Consider the following 21802-nt stretch of genomic DNA (forward strand, 5'->3'; position numbering starts at 1 on the left):
CAGTTCTTTTAATAAATCCAATCTGTTTAAAACTACTATAAGGCGAGTTTGTTGTCTATAACTAAGAACTTTGTTTCATACAAGAGCTAAACAGTCATCAAAAAAGAAAGAGATAAATTGTGATATTATGGTATTCTGCATAGTAGTTAAAATGAGTAAAGTATAATATCTACATGCATTCCCATGTAAAGACCTCTAAAACATATTAAAATAGAAAAAGCCAGATACAGTATAATACAGACTGCATGATACTTTTATATGAACACACGTGATCATGATAAAACTTAAAAAGAGAGCCTTTCCTCTCATGGTACTTATAGTCCAGTGGCAGAATACAAACATTAACCTAAAACATAAATAAGTACATAATTATATTGTGGTATCAGGCAGGGAAAAAAAATAATAAAGTAAGGAGGCACAATTTAGATATTTTCTGGCAAGTAAGAATAGTTAGACAGTACTGAACTTTTTGAGGAAGTGAAAAATGAGAGGAAGTTAGCCAGGCTAAAGAAAGGATGTAGGGTGGGGTGTGTGTGGTGGCCCACTGGAGGGAAAGAAAAAAGAGCTTTCCAGCATAGGGAACAAGAAGTGTAAAGACTTTGGGCAGCAGAGAGCTAGGCTTATCGAAAGAACTAAAAGTAGCCCCTTGGGGCTACAGTAAGTTTTTTCCTCCCAGGTTCTCACTAAATGGATTTATCTTAATTTACTTAACCATTCTCCTGTGATGGAAAGGTTCCTCCTTTATAATAACAGGCAATGAAAATCTTTGAGCATAAAGCTTTTCTATATTTAGTGTTCTTGCCTCAGGATAAAGTTCCAGAAGTAGGATTAATGAGTAAAGGCTTCACAAATATTTAGGGCTCTTCATCCATAGCATTAAATGGGTTTCAAAAAGGCGATCCCAATGTCCATCCCAACCAGCAGACTCTTCCATGTCTCAGAGACTCACCAGCACATTGATGATCATGCTATTCTCCACAGTGACAGCCTTCACAAGGAGCTTTCTGGACCCATCCTTAGACTCATACCGGAGGACATACAGGTCTTTATTGTTGTTCCATTCGGCAGGCAGCAGTTCTGATTTCTTATCACTGGGACCTGGCTGAGAAGACACCAGGGTTGAGGAGGAAGGTCAGGACTTCAAAAGACAGAGTTATAAAAGACCTTATAGACCAGTTAATCCCATTCCTCACTTCACAGATGAGGGCATGGAGATCAGAAGAAAAAAAAAGTCCAAGGCCCTATACCAAGTTAGAAGTCTGGGACCCAGGTCCCTAGACTCCTGCTCTTGATCCTCTCTCACCTCTGACTGCCTCTGTGGCACTGCAGTGGAACCTGTCAAGAACCTGTTGCCTTGTTCAATAATAATTTCCTCACCATCCCCTGGCCAAGAGTAAGGCAAATCATCTGAAGGGCTACTGTGAAATTCCAAGGCAGTGTTTTTCAAAGTTTGAAACTTGGGCCATTGGCAATAGAATCACTGAAGTGTTGATGAAAAATACAGATTTTAATGCACTCCCCCCTTCAGACTATTATAATGGTTTAACAAAAATTATTAATTTTCATATAAAATTAGCGTATGTACAAGATACAAAAGAATTACAAGATGCACACCTATGTATCTACCACCAGCTTAAGAAATAGAACAATGCCAAAACACTAAAGCCTTGAGTAGCATACATCCAATGAAGCTCCCTCTTCTCCCTAATGGGTAATTACCACTCAGTATTTCTAAAATATTATTTACTCTCCTTGTAGTTATATTACTACAAACACAACCCTAATGTTTTTTAATTTTATACAAATTGCATCACTTTTATCACTTGCTTTTTTCATTCAAATTTTCTGAGCTTCATCCACGTCAATGCATTTAACTATAGTTGATTCACTATATTGCATTACATTGCTTATACAGTTCACAGCTATACAGCATACCATTGTATGAACATGTTGCAAATGACATTCTCACTTTTTGATATTTGGAGTGTATACAGTTTAGCTATTATAAAAACTGCCACTGTGAACATCCTGTACACATCTCCTCGTACACATGTGGATGAATTTCTATACAGTATGTCTGGTATAGATTTATACTCCCATCAGAAATGTATAAGAGTTCTTGATGTTCCATGCAGTCAGCAACATTGCTGTTGTCCAATATTTAAATTTCTGCTAACTAGGGTTTGTAAAAATGCATCACTCTGAGTTGTAATGTTTTCCTTTTTTTAATTAGTAATCCTAGGACTTTCCTTTTATACACTAAAGTTTTAGAACTAGTTCTCAAACTATTTCTACAGTAAAAATTAATATAGTGATTTCCAGGTGGGAAAATATTTCTTAAACAAGATTGACAAAAGAATAAAAGTGCTATCTTTGAGACCTTTCATAATTTAAAGCTTATGTTCAACAAGAGACACAACAAAGTTAATAAGCAGCCTCAGGCTGGATGAGATATTTGCCACGGGTACAAATGGAAAGAATTAATAACTAGCACATAAAAGGAATGCCTAGGAAATTAACAATAAAAGTTGGGAACCCACTTGAAAAACTGGCAAAAGATATGAACAAACAAAAGGTAAGAGCGGCTAATGGTGTATAAAGGGTTGTTCAACTTGACCAGCACTCAGAGGAGCGCAGGTTGAAATAATGAGATACCATGTTATACCCATCAGACTGGTATTACCCATTTTTCTATTTTTGCCAGGTGTTTATGTAGGTGTGGGGAGAATGGTGGCCATTTAAACTCTTAGAGCCACTCAGGAGAGCAATCTGGCAGGATTTAGTGCAATAGGATGAGCTGATGCACCATGACTCTCCAATCCAGGAAGAAACTATGCACAGAGGACATAACAAGGGATTTCATCACGACCTTGTCACGGACATCAAAGTGGAGGTAAAATGCAAAATATGCTCACAGAGGAATATAATATAGCAGTGAGAAGGAACAAACTGGGTCTAATTATAGCATTACAGATAAAAGTAAAAAAATATGACTTAAAGAAAAGTTAAGAAAAGAATGAGATTTATAGCTGAGTATTTTTTATGTAAAAAGTTTAAAAAACAAAAAAAAATCTATTTTTTTTTGGATGAATATTTACATAGCTATATATGGAAGAAGTGGAGTGGGAAATTTGTATTCATGAGACTGTAGTGGGAGAGAAGTGGAACCAAACATAAAGAACAAGGGCAAAAGACAGGTCCAGAAACGCAGGCCTTACACACCCCAAGGACAGCAAGGGGCCAAGAGTGGAGAATTGTGGGCCCCTCCTCTTTGGTCACCCCTGGTACTTAGGAATCCAATGGGGGAAGAGATCGCAAATGAAATTCAAGATGTTGCAACTGGTATGGTTTAAAACTTGGCTGAATGACAAGGAAATTCACAAGCCTGAAGCAGAGAAATGACAAAAAAAAAAGTGAAACTGATCAAACTACTCTGTTAAAATGAAATTCCCCTGTTACCCCAACTAGGTAAATTTCCTGTAACATGTTTAATTTTGTGGATTTAAGGTTTATTTTGGAAGCCAAGAATTAGATAACATGCTTGTCTTTGTTGTTAAGGGCCTTTGGATTTATATTTATATCCTCCATCTACAGCATTTTTCTTGGAATGTTGATAATTCGGTATGTTCATTATCCCATAACCTCTGGCTTCCAGAACAAGAGAGAATTCTGGTGCTTCTCACTGCAGTGGAACCAATGTTCCCCAGCCCAAGGGCAGCCCTGATATGGGGAAAACAAGTGGGACTGAAGGAGACTGGCTCTGGAGATATCAGGCCAAACATGGCATTCAACTGCCCTCCAGGCCCTGACATTAAATATCGGGCCTCCCAGCAAACTACAATTGGAAAGTAGCCAAAGTGAATGGTTGTGTAGTTTAACTTCCTGGAATGAAAACTTTGAGTTGACAGTAAGTCAGGCACAGACTGGGTTTGGCATTCAGAGCTTCTGGTTGCTCTGGAGAAAATTTTTTCCCAGCCAGGTCTACCAGACTGGCTCCCAAAAAGCAAATATAGTTTTCCCCTTAGGCAAACTCCTGAGACTGGAAACATTCTTTAGTGGTCATGAGTTCATCGCAGCGCCTCTGGGCTAAAATGCACCCAAAGAAACTCTAACATCATTTTGGGCATTTTCTTTCATTGTAATCCTTAGATTCCTACAACATAAAACAAAATTCTCTACCTTGAGTCCATGGCCGCCTCTATTCCCCCTGCCACCTAAACCACCTGACAGAGCTGTAAAGCTCTTATGAAGCATGGTGCTGACTTCAAGAAAGAAATCCAAATTTAAATACTGGATTTTTATTGAAGCCAATGGCTGGCTTAACTGGTCTCCTAATCGAGTTTTATGTACACAATTCCCCTGTACCAGAGGAAACAAAATCAAAGGGAAAAGCAGACAATTGAAATTTTTATTTAACTGCCAAAATATTATATGATCAAATACGTATATACTTTCAGGACCTTCCTCACTCTCTTATCACTCACAGAAAGGCGGGGAGCAGGAGGCAACATACACATACTCTGCGGTTGGCAGACACTACTGGTCTCTGCTGAGTCTTCTGGTCCCAGGCCAGAAAATTAAACCTTCTCTTAAATAAATTAATAGGAAAGATGCCTCTCCAAATGGCTTTAACTCTGAATGAAAGTAGACTCAGCAGAAGTGAGAGGAGGACAGGTGCAACCTGAGCTCGAATGGCACTTAAAAGACAGGGCAAAGAGAAGCAAAAATACACTCTAGTGTGCAACACAAACACCTGTTCTTTCAGGGGTATACATGATTTAGCACTTGGGTAGACATATGGGCAGTGGACAATGCCTTACAAAAGCCTTATCCCCACTCTCCCTGGCCTCCCCTATGATGTCTGGAGGTAGCATCTTTTTCTGGTCTGCATGAACTCAACCCATGAACAGAGTGGAGCCAGACGGACTTTTGGAAATTAGTTAAGGATCTTTCATTTATTTTTTAAAACCAGTATTAAAATAAGATCGTATTCTTTCTGCACATTTCACCTGAAAATTTCTGGGCCCAGAGTATGGAAAGGGGATGATGCTGACTGGAAGGAGGCAATAACCGACATGAACTGATGTCCCTAAGCTGTCAAAGTGACAGAGTCGCTGACAGGATGTGAGAGGGAATGAGTGGTGGGTGTAGATTTGTAGTGTTGATATGGATCTGTAGAATGGGGAGAAAAGAAAGGAGTCAAGCAGGCCCTGTGTAACGCGTTCCTGTTCCCAGAGGAAGAGGTTCTGACAGTGTGTCTGAATAGTAGTCGCTCGCTGGAAGTATATAAGGTGAGTGAAATATGTGAAGAGGGGCAGAGAATAGAACAGACGTGTCAGATCTGAAGGACAGTGCAAGGGGTGATGGGAAGCTCCAATGTCAGGACCCAATCTTATTCCCCTCTCCCATTCCACTGTCCCCTGCACATCCTACGGGTTCCTGGGAGAACTTCCCAGGAAAAAGTAAAATAAAATGACTGGGGCAAGTGAAAGAGTTGTTAAATATTAGAAAGCTGGACTGGGGCAAGTGCGTAGACATAAGATTTCTGTTGGGGAGGCTATACACTGATAGGGGAAGCCTGCCACTTGTGAATGGGGGCCTTGTCTCTACTTGGTCGCAGAGTCTAAAATAATGAAAGGCAAGGTAAGTGGGCAGAGTGCAGGGTGACTAGAAAGGCCAGGAACAGAGGCATCCGGGGGGAAGAAATGGTTCCTGTTTCCAGGTGTGTATATGTGAAAGACTGGCCCTTCTTTTCCAGCTTTATCTTCAGTCTCATAGACCACACAAGGGATTAAGTGTGAGCCTGGAGGTGGGGAAGGGGGGTGCTGAGTGTATATCTGAAGTCTCAATGAGAAACTTGAGGTCTAGGGGGAAAAAAGAAGAAAAGACAGAAATCTATGAGTTCTTGTGTTTCTGATTTCTATTGCTGAGGGCAGAGAATGAGAGGGTGGTCTTGGTCACTAATTCTAAGAAACAGAGGAATGGAGCGGCAAGGGATTAGGGTGAGGGAGTACCTGGCCCCAAGTACTCAGGATGTGTAATCCATCTTTGAGGAGGGATCCCTAAAACTCTTTGTCAGGAGAGGAAAAATTAAGACTATAGATGTATATCTGAGAAACTAGACAAGGATTAGGGAGTTTGAAAACTGAAGCAGTTGGAGAATAAGGTTAAAATCTTACTTAAGATGCAAGGGGTGAGGTGCCCTGCTCCCCAAGGCTGGTCTGGGTTCTGAGAGTGAGAAGAAAGTGACAGTGAGGGGAATGCTTGGAGTTGTGAGTGTGTGTACATGGTGACTGTGGCTGGAAGGATATTTTCTCTGATGGAGTAGAAGGGAAATGAATTAGTGAGGTAGGCTGGGCCCAGAAGTCCCAGGCTCTGTAGGGATGACAAGCTCCCCCCTACCCCGCCCCCCCACACCACCAAGGGGCAGAGCCTGAGGATGGGAGAGCAGGAGGGCCTGGTCCTGTAAGGACAGCTGTGGGGAGGAAACCTTACCTGGCCCTTAAACACCCAGGGTGTATGTGTGTATATGCCTGTTTCCCAGAGCCCCGAATTGGGGATGACAGCGATGAGTGGGATGCACTGGACCCTTGACAGGGGCTGAGTAGGTAAAGCTCACTCCTATACCTGTGCTTGGATTCAGTTATCTGGAGGAGGCTAGAGTACAGTATGAGAGCAGTACTGAATACAGCTCCCCACCCCCCACTGCGTGCGAAGGAGCTTAGTGGACTTCATTCAGGTAGGTGTGGAATGCACAGGGTAACTATACCCGTCAGGTGCCAGCTCCACATAATCCTGGTCTGGGAGACTGCTAGGCTGAGCTGAATTGAGTTTCCATCCAAGGATTTTCAATCGTGTGTCAGCTGTATTGTGAGGGGCTTTGGGCTGAGCTGGAACAGTAGAGCACAACCCCAACCCATAGACTACCATACCATTGGTGTCGTGAACCCGAGGTTACGGAATTGGGAGGGGGAAAGGTCAGACGCTCTAGACCAGGCCTTCGGTCCTATGGGTTTGAGCAGAGGACACCTTACCCCCTCCACCCTGGCCCCGAACTGTCTCCGTGGCGTACCTACCTGGTCGCCGGCACCCAAGCTGTAGTAGCCGTGCGTCACCACTTCCCAGTGCAGGAAGCAGACGAGCGCGTCCTGCGCGCAGGTGATAGACGGCGCCGCCGACGCAAACAATACCTCCAAGCCCGCCATATGCGCCTCCGGCTTCTGCGGACAAAGGAAGGAAATAAGGAAGTGCCGTGAGCCGATCTGGCCCTCCGAGTACTGATGACGCCACTCCGATACTCCACTCGTCCCCGCCGCGTCTCTGCTCGCCGTCAAAATGGAGACGCCCAGGGGTGGGGGCGCGGCTGCCGGAAGTAGCTCTAAAGGCCGGGGCAGCTGAGCGAGCGCGCCGGGGCTGAAACCCGAGCGTGACGCGTAAAGGTTCCGCCAGCAGCGCGCGAATGTGGCTCCTGGTCGAGCTGCCCTTCAAAGCTGGAATCACCTCTTCCCGGGTTGCTAGCAAGACCACTGCAGGCTGCGTGTTGCGTCCTCCTGGAGCGTTGAGCCAGACTGCCTGCCCACAGAATGGGATGGGCTTATGCTAGTAGGGTAAGAGTTTAAGAAATATGGCTGAAATATATTCATCATAATAATAATTGGCTCATATACAGAGCTTGCTACGTGCCACATTACTCGAAAAGCTTTTCTTTTATTCGTTTATTTAATCTTTGCATCCTAACCTTTAAGTTTAGTATTAACGATACCCCCATTTTACAGTTGGGTGAACGGAGTAGCAGAGATGGCACGTTTTATTAAATATTGTGTGCTAGATCCTGTGCCAAAATCTTTACATCACCCTAATAATAATTCTATGAGTTATATTCCATTGTCATCCCCATTTTGCAGATGACAAAACCAGCTCAGAGAGTTGAAACCATTTCTCCCTAAAAGACACAGCTGCCAGCCGCAGAGCTGGAGCTCCTGATCCACTACCAAATTTCAGTCGCTGTTTTTTTTGTTTTTGTTTTTTGTTTTTTGTTTTGCCTATCTCCATGATTTTTACCACCTACTATTTCTTCGACAAGTTTCTCGAAATCCACTTACTGTTTTTACAAAAATAAATTTAGTTTCTCATCTATGTCAGCACCCTGCTGCAAGCCACCTTCATACCTCATTTGGATGCCTGCACCAGCCTCTGAAATGCCCTACTCCATCTCTTCCTCCCTAAAGTCTATTTTCACTCAGCAACTAGAGATTCTGTTAGAACACAAGTCAGATCACATCCCTCCTCTACTCAAAACCCTCCTGGGGCTCCCATCACACTCAAAGGAAAAGTAAAGTCCTCTCCATGGTCTTTAGGAATCTGCATATAGTCTGTGCCCCCTACCCCCACCCCTTACCTCTTTCTAACATCATCTCTTCCAGCTCTCCCCTCATCACCTGCATTCTTGGCTGCAATAATTTTGACTCCTGTCTTCTCTCACACCCATCTGATACAACAGCAAAGCTAGTGAACTTTACTCGCAAAATATATTCTGAATCTAACCACTTCCTGCCACCTTACTGCCTCCATCCTGGTCTGATCCTCTAGCATCTTGTACTTGGACTATTACCGTAGCTTCCTACCCTTCTCCCTCTTCCACACATTGTTCTCCAGGCCTTTGCACGTACTGTTGGCTGTGCCTGGAGTGCTCCTTCCCCAAACATCAGCATGGGTTGTTCCTTCTTTTGAAGTGACTCCTTTCCCCCACCTCCTACTAGCCTCAGCAGAGGGCTTCCCTGACACTTATCATAACCCGACTCTATATTAGGTATTCGTTTGTTTGGTTAATAACTGTCTTCCTACTAGACTTGACAAGGGAGCGGGCAGGGACTGTGTCTGTCTTGTGCACAGGTATGCGTGAATGCCTTCCCGGCTCAATATATATGTACAGAATGAATGAATGATGATGAACGAATGAATCATTGGCCTGAGATTAACCCACCTGGGCTAGACTCACCCCTTTGCAGTCTACCACTCGCTTTGTTATCTGGCCCTATATCTCTGCAAATTTTGTGTTCCTGGAGTTCCCCTGGGATGCCCAGATTCTTGAATCCCACCTGCAGAGATTCTTGCTGAGCAGGTTTGAGATGGAGTTCAAGCATGTTTACTGCACTCTGGGTGGTGCTAAAGCTGGTGGCCATGGAAAAAAGCTGTTTGCTCTTTCTACCAAGAAGTACTTTCAGGCATCCCTGCTTTCGCTTGCTCTGTCTCTTTTGCTTGCAGTTTCCTTCCCCAGTTATGGAAAATTCCACCAATTCATTCATTCATTCATTCATTCATTCACTAAACCTCCACAGGCTGGGTTTCCATAGATAGTGTTACAGTCTGTACTGCACAAAGGTGCCCACCTAGTGGCAGCCTTATTCCTAAGTGCCTACTGTGAGCCAGGCCCAGATGAAAAAACTGTAGTTCCAGCCACTATGGAACTCACTGTCTAGTGTTAAAAAAATAAAAATTAGACAAAGGTAACCCAGTGTGAAAACTGTCATGACAGAGGCACTTGGAGGACTGTGCAAGCCTAAGGGCGCAGCTAATTCAGGCTAGGGGTCCAGAGGATTTGAGTGATTTATTTGGGAGCTGATTCCAGAAAATAGCAATAAGGAAATGGGGACGTGAGACAAAGAAAGGAAGGCAGCCAATAGGTGTTAAATGATCAAGCCAAGGTGTTACCTCTGGGCACCTGGAACTTGGTTCTGCCTGGCAACTCTGGGAGGCAGTGTAGGACATGTCTCAGAGTTGTCCCAATTGAGCAAAGGAACTGGGGTATTTCTCCCTGTCTGCCACAGGTTGAGGGCTCCTTCTGGGGGCATGAAAAGCCCTCAGGCAGAGAATAGCAGAGTTTAGAGAAAGCAGCCTTTGGTGCTTAGAGGTGAGTGCTGGAGTGAGCAGGGCATAGTGGCATCTGCTATGTCCCAATCCCCACTAAGGGTGATCCATACCTTTGAGAGCTTGTGGCTCAGCAGCCAGCACGGAGTAGGCACTAGTATCTGTCTACTGAAAGAATGAGGCGGGCTTTTTTTCTTGCACTAGGCTGAGTCCCCTGAGGGCCAGGTCTGTGTTCCATCAACCCTGCACCCCAGGGTCTCCAGGGTCCTCTATGGATAGGAACAAATAGGAGGGTCCCCTGGGGCTGGAGAGTGTCTGCATCTGCCCCGGTCCATCCACCACTTCCTGTGAACTTACCTGTAACAACAAAAGTCTCAGTTGTCCCTGTGTGGCCTGCGAGTAGCTAAGAAGGGAAGCAGGTGGAAGGTGCCTCCCTAGCTAAGCCCCCACTGCCTGGGCAATGCAGAGCTCATGCCAGAGATGAGGGCCCATGATGATGGAAAGAACATGGCAGGTGGCTGTAGCCACAAGTTCCTGGTTGCCAAGTGACAGCAATGTGAGTATTCCAAGCTCCCTGGAAACTGTCTCTCTGGAAACTGTGGAGAGGTGAGCAAAAGGCCAGGGCCCAGACGGGCACTGAGGTAGAATCATTTACCACTGGAATCCTTCTGTTCCTTTTGCCTAACATCAGTCTGACCACTTCACCTCCTCCAGGAAGCTCTCCATGATTAATATTGTTCAATACTAACTGGAACCCAAGACTTTTCATTCCCCTTGTCAGTGGGGTGCCCAGCATAGTTGACACCTGGAGGAGATAACTCTCTTTTAAATAATATAACTTTACTATCACCCCATTTGTTTTTTTGAAAGATTTTTTTATTGCGATAATATGAAATTTAACTGTCTTAACCATTAAAAGTGTACAGTTGAATAGTATTAAGTACATTTACATTGTTGTGCTACGATTACCACGCCATCCATCTTCAGAACTCTTTTTATCTTGTAAAACTGAAACTCTGTACCCATTAAACAATAGCTTCCCATTCCTCCCTCCTCCCAGTCCCTGGCAACCACCCTTCTACTTTCTGTCTCTAAAGTTTTGACTAATCTAGATACCTTGTATAAATGGAATCATATGGTATTTGTCTTTTTGTGACTGGCTTATTTCACAGCATATTGTCTTCATGGTTCATCTATGTTGTGGCATGTGTCAGAATTTCTTCCTTTCTAAGGCTTAATAATATTCATTGTCTATATGTATATCCATCCATATTTCAATATATATCCACGATGGAATATTTATATCTGTATTTATCACATTTTGTTTATTCATTGATCTGTTGATGGACACTTGGCTTATTGCAACTAATGCTGCTGTGAGCATGGATGAATAACTATCTGTTCAAGACTCTGCTTTCAATTCTTTGGAAGGAGAATTGCTAAATCAATTGTAATTCTATTTTAAAGTTTTTGAGGAATCGCCATACTGTTTTCCACATTGGCTGTACCATTTTACATTCCCACCAACAATGCACAAGTGTTCCCCTTTCTCCACATCCTTGCCAACAGCTGTTATTTACTAAAAAGTCATCACCATACCCCAGGTCATCTACATTTTCTCCTATGTTTTCTTCTAGGAGCTTTATAGTTTTGAATTCTATATTTAGGTCTGTGATTCATTTTGAGTTAATTTTGTGAAGGATGTGAGGTCTGTGTCCAGATTCTTTTTTTTTTTTTTTTTGCATGTGGATGTCCAGCTGTTCCAGAATATTGTTTTTTATTATAATGCCTTTACTCCTTTGTGAAAGATTAGTTGACCATATTTATTTGGGTCTATTTCTAAGGTCTCTATTCTGTTCCATCAATCTCTTTATCCTTTCACCAATACCACGCTGTCTTGATTATTGTAGCTATATAGTAAGTTTTGAAGTCAGGTAATGTCAGTCCTCTAACTTTGTTCTTCTCCTTCGATATAATATTTACTCTTCGGGGTCTTTTGCTTCTGAATTTAAGCTTTAGAGTAAGTATGTCAATATTCATAAAATAATTTGTTGGGATTTTCACTGAGATTCATAAATCAAGTTTAGAAGACCTGACATCTTAAAAATATTGAGTCTTACTATCCATGAACATGGAATATCTCTCCTTTTAGTTAATTTTTCTTTGATTTCTTTTATCACAGTTTTGTAGTGTTCCTTTCATAGCTTTTGAATTTCTGGTGGAATTTCAAGAGTTCTCTGTATATTCTGTGTATTAATCTCCTATCAGATATATGATTTGCAAATATATTCCCTCACTTTGTGGGTTGCCTTTTTACTTTGTCGATAGTGTCCTTAGATGTACAAAAGTTTTTAATTTTTGTCAAGTTCAAGTTGCTTATTTTTAATTTGTTACCTGTGCTTTTGGTGTCAGATCTAGGAAATCGCTGTCAAATCCAATGTCATGAAGTTTTTACCCTATGTTTTCTTCTAACATTTTTATAGTTTTAGGTCTTACATTTAGGACTTTGATCCATTTCGAGTTCATTTTTGTGTATGGTGTGAGTTAGGGGTCCATCTTCATTCTTTTGCATGTGGATATCCAGTTTTCCTAGCACCATTTGTTGTAAAGACTGTCCTTTCCCCATGAATGGTCTTGGCATCCTTGTCAAAAATCATTTGACCTTATATGATAGGGTTTATTTCTGTTCCATTGTTATATGTCTATGTCTATCTTTATTTATTTATTTATTTAGTTAGTTAGTTATTTAATTTTATTTATTTTTACACCTACAGCATCTGGTCTTTCTAGGTGGTCTCCCATCCAAGTACTAATCAAGCCTGACCCTGCTTAGCTTCCGAGATCAGATGGGATTGGGTGTGTTCAGGGCGGCATGGCCATAGACTATATCTGTCTTTATTCTAGCCAGGCTCTTTTGATTACTGTAGCTTTGTAGTAAATTTTGAAATCAGGACGTTTGAATCCTCCAATGGAGCATTCCCTCATCTATATGACAAAACTCTTTTAAGTAATAACCACATGATAATCAATAAAAATTAGTTTCCCAATTCATTATTTTTACATAATGGTATAATTTATACATAGTATGAATCCTCCTTTTTAGTGTATAATTTTGTTTTGACAAATGTACACAGTCCCATAACCACCATACACTCTAGATTTTTCTATAAAGCAGTGATTTTTTTAAAAATTATTTTTATTGAAGTATAACTTACATACAATAAAATCACCCATTTTAATTTTACACTTTGATAAGTTTTGACAAACGTACAAACCAGTGTAACCACCATGACAATCAAGATGATTGACATCACTCTAAAATGTTTCCTCATGCTTCTCTGCAGCCAGTCTCTCCAATATCTGGCCCAGGTAACCACTGATCTGCTTTCTGTCTCTATAGATTAATTTGGCTTCTTGAAATTTCTTAAAATTAAATATGTATGTTGGTTGGGGGCCCTGAAAAGCAGATGTCAGGATGGAGTTAGTAGTGCTAGAGGTTTACTACAGATAAGACTTGTAAAAACGGGGTGGGGGAAGGAACAGTAATAGGTAGAGAGGACTTTCGCACCATGATGCAGGTCTGACACCTGTGCAAGAGGAACATTAGGAGCCTAGGAACCTCAGGCTTCAGTGCAGTTCTGATAAAGTCTCAGCCAGCCTAATATGGAGCCCTGGAACAAAGATTCCCATAGACTCCCATGCTGGGCAGAAGTGGCAGGGTGTCCCTCTGTACTCCCTTTGTGCCCTGTCACTGGGTGGACTGCTGTGAAGAGCATGGCCTCAGCATTATCCCAAAGGTACTACTGCTGGAAGCTGTTGCTGAACTTCATACCCCACAGCTGATTGGCAGTTTCTTTCTTGAAGAGAGACTGGCACTCCTCAATGGCTGACTTATAAACTATATACGTTTGTTTCTGAGTTTTTTATTCATCAGCATTGTTGAAGTTCATATATGTTGTCCTGTGTATCAGTTCCTTCCTTTTTATTCGTGAGTAATATTCCATTGTATGGGGAACAGCTTCTCTGTTCCCTTCTTGATAGACATTTGGGTTATTTCCAGTTTGAGATGATTATAAATAATGCTACCATAAACATTCATGTCTTGGTGTAGCACATATGTTTTCATTAGTCTTGGATAAATTTCTAGAGTGAGATTGCTGGGTCACGTGGCAGTAGTGTATGTTTGTAAGAAACTGCCAAATGTGTTTTCACAAGTGTTTGTACCATTTTATACTCACATGGGCAATGAATGAGAACGCTGGTTGCTCCAAATCTAGCAGGAAGGGATTTAATATGAAAATTTTGGTGCTTACAAAATCACTGGGTGAGTTGGAATGTAAAGATTAGGCTAGAGTCAGCTTTCAGAGAGTTTGGAAGTTGCAAGAATTGCAGGAAAGCGCACCAGCAATGATCACAGCTACCTCTTGTCCTGAGGCAGTGTTCAAAACCTGAACCCTGAAACTCTGGATTCTGCCACTGCTATTGGAGAAGCGATGTGTCTCTGCTGCCTCCTGTTGGCTGGATCTAAACCAGAACCCTGCAGGCAAAGTCTTTCTGGAAAATGTCAGGCTTCAAGCACCTGCAGTCTTGGAGAGAGGCTTAGAAGGTGCGTGTGTGAGCAGGGTGGGGGTTGGCAAACAGGGATGGTTTTGAGACTTTAAGAGACAAATTGGACAGTGAGTATTACTTCCTTTAATCTCCACAACTCTTTAAAGCAGATACTATTATGACCCTCATTTTTAAAATAATAAAATGCACAGCAACATTGTATAATTGCTCCTAACCGACAAAGGCAGAATTTTAACCAGATGGTATGCCAATGTGCTACAGCACCACACGACTGCCCCTGATGGCATCACAAGAGCTTGTAGGTGCCCAAGCTTTATATTCGAGGTCTATGCAGGAAAAGGTGAGAAAGCTGTGATTGGGATTTTCCAGGCTTTGGCTGGAGTTATGAAAGGTTAGGAATAGGGAAAGGGTCCAGACTAGGGAGAGAGAAATGATCTTTGCATGGGAAGCCCCTCCAACCACAGGGATGCATGGAGGGCCCATGTGAACAAGGGAAGCCACAAGAGGGCGCCCAGGCCCACCCAAATGCCCACTGAGGGCAGCCATGCAAAATGAGGTGCATATTTCCTTTATCCAAACTTCTACTAGGAGGTTCAGGGAAGCCCTGGACTGGGGGACCCTCAGCAGGCTCTGTCCCTCAATGCAGTCACAATCTTTATTCATGGAAATATCTGCTTTTAGCTCTGGGCATCATTGATCCCAGGGAGAGGTAGTCCTCAGAAAACCCAAGTCCCAGGGGATACAGAAGGTCAACTCTTCTCATTTCTGAGGCCATTGTCCTTCCTGCAACCTCTACCTTCCCTCAATAGATATCTTTGTATGCATCTTTTCATAGACTTGGTCCTAATCCTTTCTCCTGCCCCCACCCCAGTTATGTCCAGCTCCAGCCCCAAAGCCCTATCAGGCACTTGCCCCACCTTGGTTAGGCAGGTGAGATGGGCAATGAGTCTCACCTTGAAAGGCTAGAAGTTTTGCCTGAAGCTCCCCTAACTAAAACATGAGCTTCATGTGCACAGGTATTTGGGTCTGTTTGATTCACAGCCATACCTTCTAAGTCCTAGAACAGTGCCTGGCATACATAGTAGGTGCCCAATAAATACTTGTTGAATTAGTGAATAAATTAGCAATTGTACAGAGTTTAGGTCTTGGAGTCAAGCAACCTGGGTTTACATCTCAGCCTCATTGCAGCCTCATTGCTTATTCTCTGTGTAACTTTGGGCAAATGACTTACATTGTTCAAATAAGGATTATGATGGTATTTCTCCAGGGGTTATTGGGAGGATTTCTGGAGATGATGTCACTAATATGCCTCCCACAGTGCCTGACACATGCCAGGGGCTCCTAAGTGATAGCTCATTATTTGCGATAATGAGGCCTTGGACAACAGCTGCAATTTATTGGGGATTTACCATGCATCTCTGGCACTTGGCTTTCATTATCTAATTCAGTTTTCTTAACTACTTCATGAGCGGTTAAGTAGCTCAGAGAGGTTAAGTAACTTGGCCAGGATCACACAGTTGAGAAGAACAAACTTGGGTTTAAGTCCAGGTCTTGAAAACTGACTGCAGCATACAAGGTCATACTTCCTGGATTCAAGTCCTGGTTCCATCACTTACAAGTAGTATGACCTTGGGCAAGTTCCTCAGTGGAGAGATCTGGGAAGGAACAGAAGTGGGCCACCACATAAACCTGGACTGTTCTTTAGAATTTCAAGGAATTAAAGATACCACCAATTGTAATGCTGCAGCCTTGCTCCCTTGAGATTGAGTGACTTGCCAAGGTTTCTAGAACCTGCTCTTTATCCCCAGCACCACCTGGGTCCCATTATGCACCAGGCATTTTTTAATGCATTTTTTTTGTGGAGGGGGGGCATTTAAAAATCTAGGAGAACCTGAAGCTGGATTCACAATCTAGTACAGAAGTCAGAACACACATACGCGCGCGCGCACACACACACACACACACACACACACACACACACACACACACACACTACAGAAAAACACACACACACACACTCACACACACACACACACACACACACACTCTCCAGAAGGAGAAAGTGTTGGCTTTAGCTGTATAACCTTAGTTAAGTCGCTTTGCCTCTCTGGGCCCTAATTTCCTACCTGTATGAGAATTATCTAGAAAATACACATGGAAGGCTGAGTCCTGAGCCCTGGAGATGAGCAAGGGGCAATAGAAGGGTTGATTTCCATGACTATTGCCATAAAAATCAGGCATTGATTTCTAGGGCCCTGTTAAAAGATATCTTTCAGAAAAAGATAAATCATAACTCTCTTACCAACCAAAAAATGACCATGCGTTAAAGATTTTATTTTACTTGATAAACAAGAAGAGAACCAGGCAGATGTTATAACTGATTCAAAGGAGAAATCGAAAAAGCACAAATGTATATGGACTAAAGGAATTGAATTATAAATGGAGACAGTTTTTCTATAAGGAGAGGGAAGTCAATTGTATCAGACAAGACAGAGTTTGCATACCTATCAACTACCTGCAGTTTCCAAAGAGGCACAAAATAGCTCAAAGACAATGAACAGGGCTAGAATCAGCAGAGGGGTGTGCGATAGTTTTCTCTATAGACCATTTTGGCCCAGAGATCCCAGGCTTTTCATCCTGGGGAAATGCAGCACTTCTCAACTTTTCTGAGTTTCAATTTCTTTATCTGTAAAATGGCATTGCTAGTTGTATTACTTCGTCATGAAGGTGAAATAGAATGGGGCTTCATATGTAGCAAGCTGTTCTTTCTTTTTAGGGCTCAGATTTTAGGGTAGGAGCCATATAGAATGGGGCTTCATATGTAGCGTGCATAGAATGGGGCTTCATATGTAGCAAGCTGTTCTTTCTTTTTAGGGCTCAGATTTTAGGATAGGAGCCACATATGCTGTGGAGTCAGGCCCCTTGTTTTGTGAGTGTTGCCTCATTTCATCCTCCTCACAACTCTATAAGGAGAGGCTCTTATAAGTTTTGATTAGGGAACCAAGGCTCACAAAGATAGTGGCACTTGCTCAAAGATCCTCTGAAAGTAAACTCACACTGGGTTCAGACCTAGGTCAGTCTAGTCTCGCAAGCTGTATAATTTTGTTGAATGCCTGTGTGACCTTGAAAAGTTCTCTTCCTTTGATGGCCTCAGTTTTCCCATCTCTCCAGGAGGGTTGGCTCGGCCGACCTCTCAACGACATCTTCTATTTTGTCCACACTGTTTGGAGCTTCATGGCTGCTGAGTTGGCCAAGCCAGAGCAACTCTGGGAATGGCCTGGTGGCAAGTGGCATGGGTGTGGCAGGGTAACTAGCTGCCAGAGATGTGGCAGGGATGAGGTCCAGCCTCTGGCATGCCAACCTCAGCCCGTCCAGAACTGCCATAGTTTACACCTTGTTCATTAGGCTGATGGGAAGGGCCAGGTCCAGCCAGACTTTACAAGGAAAAAGGAAAAGATATTTCTCAACTGCTGGGTCAAACCCTGGGTTGGTGAGGATGGGACACCAGCCAGCTCCATCCGAATCAGTGTTTTCCCTTTGCCTTATTTGTGACCCAGCTGTCATTCTTCACATAGCTGTAATCTTAGAGAATCCCTGTGCTAAATTGCAGCAGGAAGGCAGTTTGTCCTGCTTGGGATCAGAGCATCTGATGCACCCAGCTCTATGCCAAATCCTTTGGTAGGGCCAAGGAAGGGGCCTTTGTCTTCAGAGCGTTCAGCTGTCAAGTCGTCATCACAGGCTGTAATGCTTAGGAATGCTTGGTTTGCAAAGGAAGGAAAACTCAAACTGGTTTGAGTAAAATAGCAGTTTATCGGCTTACTCTGTCCTAAAGAAAAAAGTGAAATGGGGAGGCAAAAAGAGGGGAGGAGCAAGGCAGGCATATTTTAACTAGGAAGGGCAGGGACAGTCTCACTGACAAGGGACATTTGAGCAAAGACATGAAGAGGTGAGGAAGTAAGCCAGGTGGATGTCCCAGATAGTTGGAACAGCAAGTGCAAAGGCTCTGAGGTAGAAGTGTGCTGGTGCGTGTGTCTAGAGCTCAGGGAGGGAATGGAGAGGTGGGAGATTATGTCAGAAGGGTCACCTAAAGCCAAATATTAGGAAAAGACTTGGAAAAAAATTTTTTTAAAGAAAGCTCTTTATCCCGTGGCCTAACAGAAAGTCGAGTTCCCACAGGCTTTGGTGGGAAGGGAGATTGAGGTGGGGAGGAGAAGTAGTATAAAAGGGGATGAAGCAAGGACCACCTCTTCCCATTCTGGCCCTCCTTGGCCTTGGGAGGCCCAGACTAAAAGCCAAAAAGAGAATTAGTGGCCTGGGCTCAATGAGAGTTGATAAGGGATCCTGTCATCAGTGACAGCCCCTGTGGGCAAAAGCCTCCTTTGGAGTCACCTAAAGTCACCAGGCAACTGAGCTGGGCCAGAGTAGTCTGACAGCTGACCCCCACCAAGGCTGAGCTCTGGGTATACATGGTACTCTCTGTAACAAGAGTGCTCAGACCTGACCCCCTTCCAGGAGTCATAACTTTGTGGGAGAGTAACTGGTGGGTACTCCAGGCTCTGGGGAAAACCAAAATCTTGGGAGAAATTAGAAGATATCAGCCAACTGCTTTATTTCACATGTGGGGAAACTGAGGCAGAAAGTAACTAGCATACCCAGGGTCACGCAATGGGATAGCAGCAAAGCTGGGACTTGAATAAAATTCTTGACACCAAAGTCAGTGCTTCTTTCTAAATCCTATGGAGAAAAAAGAGTGAACGCTCCAGCTCTAGAATTAAATGGCATTTGAATTTTGGCTCCACCAGTTGTTAGCTGTGTGACCTGGGTAAGTTGCTTCACCTCTCTGTGCCTCAGATTGCTCATCTATAAAATGGAAGAAATGATAATAACAATACCTGTCCCATGGGGTTGTGACAAAAATTAAAGTGATATCTGCCAAAAGTTCAGAAATGCAAAAATGGTGCAGTAGGATTTCCAAAAATTCTTTTTTTCTATAAAGCAATGACAAAATGGGGAAAAATTGTCAAAATCAATGCCTTTTCAGAATTCTCAAAATTAAAGGCTTGCAGCAATCAAGGGAGCATTTATTCGAGGAAAAGGGCTAATCATAGTAAGAACAGTGACCATTGTGGCATTTTAACTTGCCCTATTCCATCCCCCTCCCCCAACTCCATGATAGACTTGATATCTAGCAACCCAGCAGCCACTGGAGGGAAGAGAATAGAGTTGAAGCTCCCTCACAGTCTCATTTCCAGAGATGTCAGAGGGGTTACCTGACATCTTTTTGGCCTGTCTGTTGGTATCCTAGAAGTCCCCACTTGCAAGGCTGTCTTTATTTAAACTGACTAGGAGCTTACCCTTATTCATGGGGGCATTTGTCAAAAATATTTAGAGGCAATTGTTTAACTTTGTGGCTGCCTGAGGTGGTAGATAACATTTGGGGAAAAAAATAGACTAATCAAAAAGCCTAAAAGGAAAAGCTGAAGAATGAGACGCCCATAGGAATTTTGAAAAGCTCTATCATAGTCCTGGGAATCTAGGAGTCCATGTACATGTGTAGGGCTAAGTACATGCCTAGGGCTGCACACATGCACAGGAAAGATCTGCAAATGTCCTAAGCTCTCACCTCTGGCTAACCTTAAGGCTCTGCACAAGCAGAGAGTGAAGGCTAAAGCAGTTATCAACTGCCTGGATGAGTGTTGAGAGTGTGCCCCAACCCACACAGAGAACTCCTCAGCAAAGACTGGAAGACTTATTAGTTCCAGGCACTTAGAGAAATCTCTTTCCAATCATTAGCTGACCACCAAGATAACTGAACAGAGATTTCAGTGCCATACACACAAGAGAAAATAGACTTTACAAAATTAGTCCGGAAAACAAATTAGTCACCAAACAAATACCAACAACATACAGCAACAGTGACAAACCCTGGGGCTGAGGGAAAATCTGATTTCCAGAGTCACCACATTATATTAGGCAAAATGTCCATTTTCAACAATGAAAAAATTATGAGACATGAAAAGAAATAAGAAAATATGGTCCTTACACAGGAGAAAAAACCTCAATAGAAAGCATCCCTAAGGAAGCCCAGATATTGATTTACTAGACCAAAACTTTAGATATACTATTTTGAATACAAAGAACAAGAGGAGATCATGTCTGAAGAAGTAAAGTGGCAATGATGTCTCACTAAATAGGGAATTACCATAGAGATAGAAGTTATATAAAAAGAACCAAATGAAAAATTTTGAGTTGAAAAGTATCATACCCAAAATAAAACATTCACAAGAGGGGCTCAGCAAGTTGTAGCAGGCAGAAAAAGAATTAGCAAATTTGAAATTAGGTCAATTGAGATTATCCAGTCGGAAGAATAGAGAAAAAACAAACAAAAAAATGAACAGAACCTCAAAGACTTGTGGGACATCATCAAGTACAACATTGTATGCATAATGAGAGAGAATATTTGAAAAAATTATTCGACTAAAAAAACATTAATCTATACATCTAAGCAGCTCAATAAACTCCAAGTAGGATAAGCTCAGAGATCTACATCTAGACAGAGCATAATCAAACTGTGGAAAGTCAAAGACAAAGAAAGAATCCTATAAACAGTGAGAGAAGTGACTCATTAGGTATAAGAGCTCCTCGATAAGATTAACAGCTGATTTCTCATTAGAAATCATGAAGGCCAGAAGGCAGTGGGATGACATATTCAAAGTGCTGAAAGAAAAATACTGTCAATCAATTCTACATCCAGCAAAACTATCCTTAAAAAATAAAAGAGAAATTAAGACAGTCCCAGATAAATAAAAGCAGAGAATTTGTTGTAGCAAACCTGTCCTTAAAGAAATACTGAAAACTATAAGACATCATTGAAAGAAATTAAAGAAGACCTAAATAAATGGAAACACATCCAGCGTTCATGGATTAGAAGATATAATATGGCAATACTCCCCAAATTTATCTGAAGAAAAGATTCCCTATCAAAAAGATTCCCTATCAAAATCCTTACTGATGATTTTGAAGATATTTATAAGCTAATCCTAAAATTCATATGGAAATGGAAGGGACCAAGAATAGTAAAAAAACAATCCTAAAAAGACAGACAATTTTGGAGGACTGACACTTTCCTATTTTAAAATCCACCACAATGCTACAGCAATCAAGATTGTATGGTACTGGCATGAGGACAGACATAAAGATCCCTGGAATGGAATTGAGAGTCTAGAAATAAATCAGCACATTTAAGGACAATTGGTTTTTGACAAAGGTGCCAAGATAACTCAAAAGGGGAAAGAAGAGTCTTTTCAACAAACCATGTTGGGACAACTGGATATTCATAAGCAAAAGAATAAAATGGAACTCTAAC

The 21802-nt window shown here is 42.3% G+C and overlaps 1 protein-coding gene, 1 long non-coding RNA gene and 1 pseudogene across 3 annotated transcripts in view; 1 reads left to right on the plus strand and 2 right to left on the minus strand.

Annotated features, from left to right (window-relative positions):
* The window catches only part of PSMF1 (proteasome inhibitor subunit 1), a 31780-nt gene extending 24435 nt beyond the window's left edge, over positions 1 to 7345 (minus strand). For both annotated transcript variants that reach the window (XM_015597266.2, XM_006921677.3), the window contains exons 1-2: positions 7077 to 7345; positions 950 to 1102 (exon numbers count right to left, since the gene is read on the minus strand). In XM_015597266.2, the coding sequence (XP_015452752.1) occupies positions 950 to 1102; positions 7077 to 7205 (282 nt within the window). In that variant the 5' untranslated portion in view covers positions 7206 to 7345. The remainder of the gene's footprint in view (positions 1 to 949; positions 1103 to 7076) is intronic.
* Positions 7346 to 7435: 90 nt separating this feature from the next.
* The window catches only part of LOC107196417, a 46271-nt gene continuing 31904 nt past the window's right edge, over positions 7436 to 21802 (plus strand). Inside the window, exon 1 of the long non-coding RNA XR_001517818.2 lies at positions 7436 to 7607. This is a non-coding gene — a long non-coding RNA (uncharacterized LOC107196417). The remainder of the gene's footprint in view (positions 7608 to 21802) is intronic.
* Positions 12633 to 12751, minus strand: LOC112471131 (annotated as a pseudogene).

This window comes from Pteropus alecto, unplaced genomic scaffold, assembly GCF_000325575.1.
Source record: "Pteropus alecto unplaced genomic scaffold, ASM32557v1 scaffold45, whole genome shotgun sequence".
Classification (NCBI taxonomy): domain Eukaryota; kingdom Metazoa; phylum Chordata; class Mammalia; order Chiroptera; family Pteropodidae; genus Pteropus; species Pteropus alecto.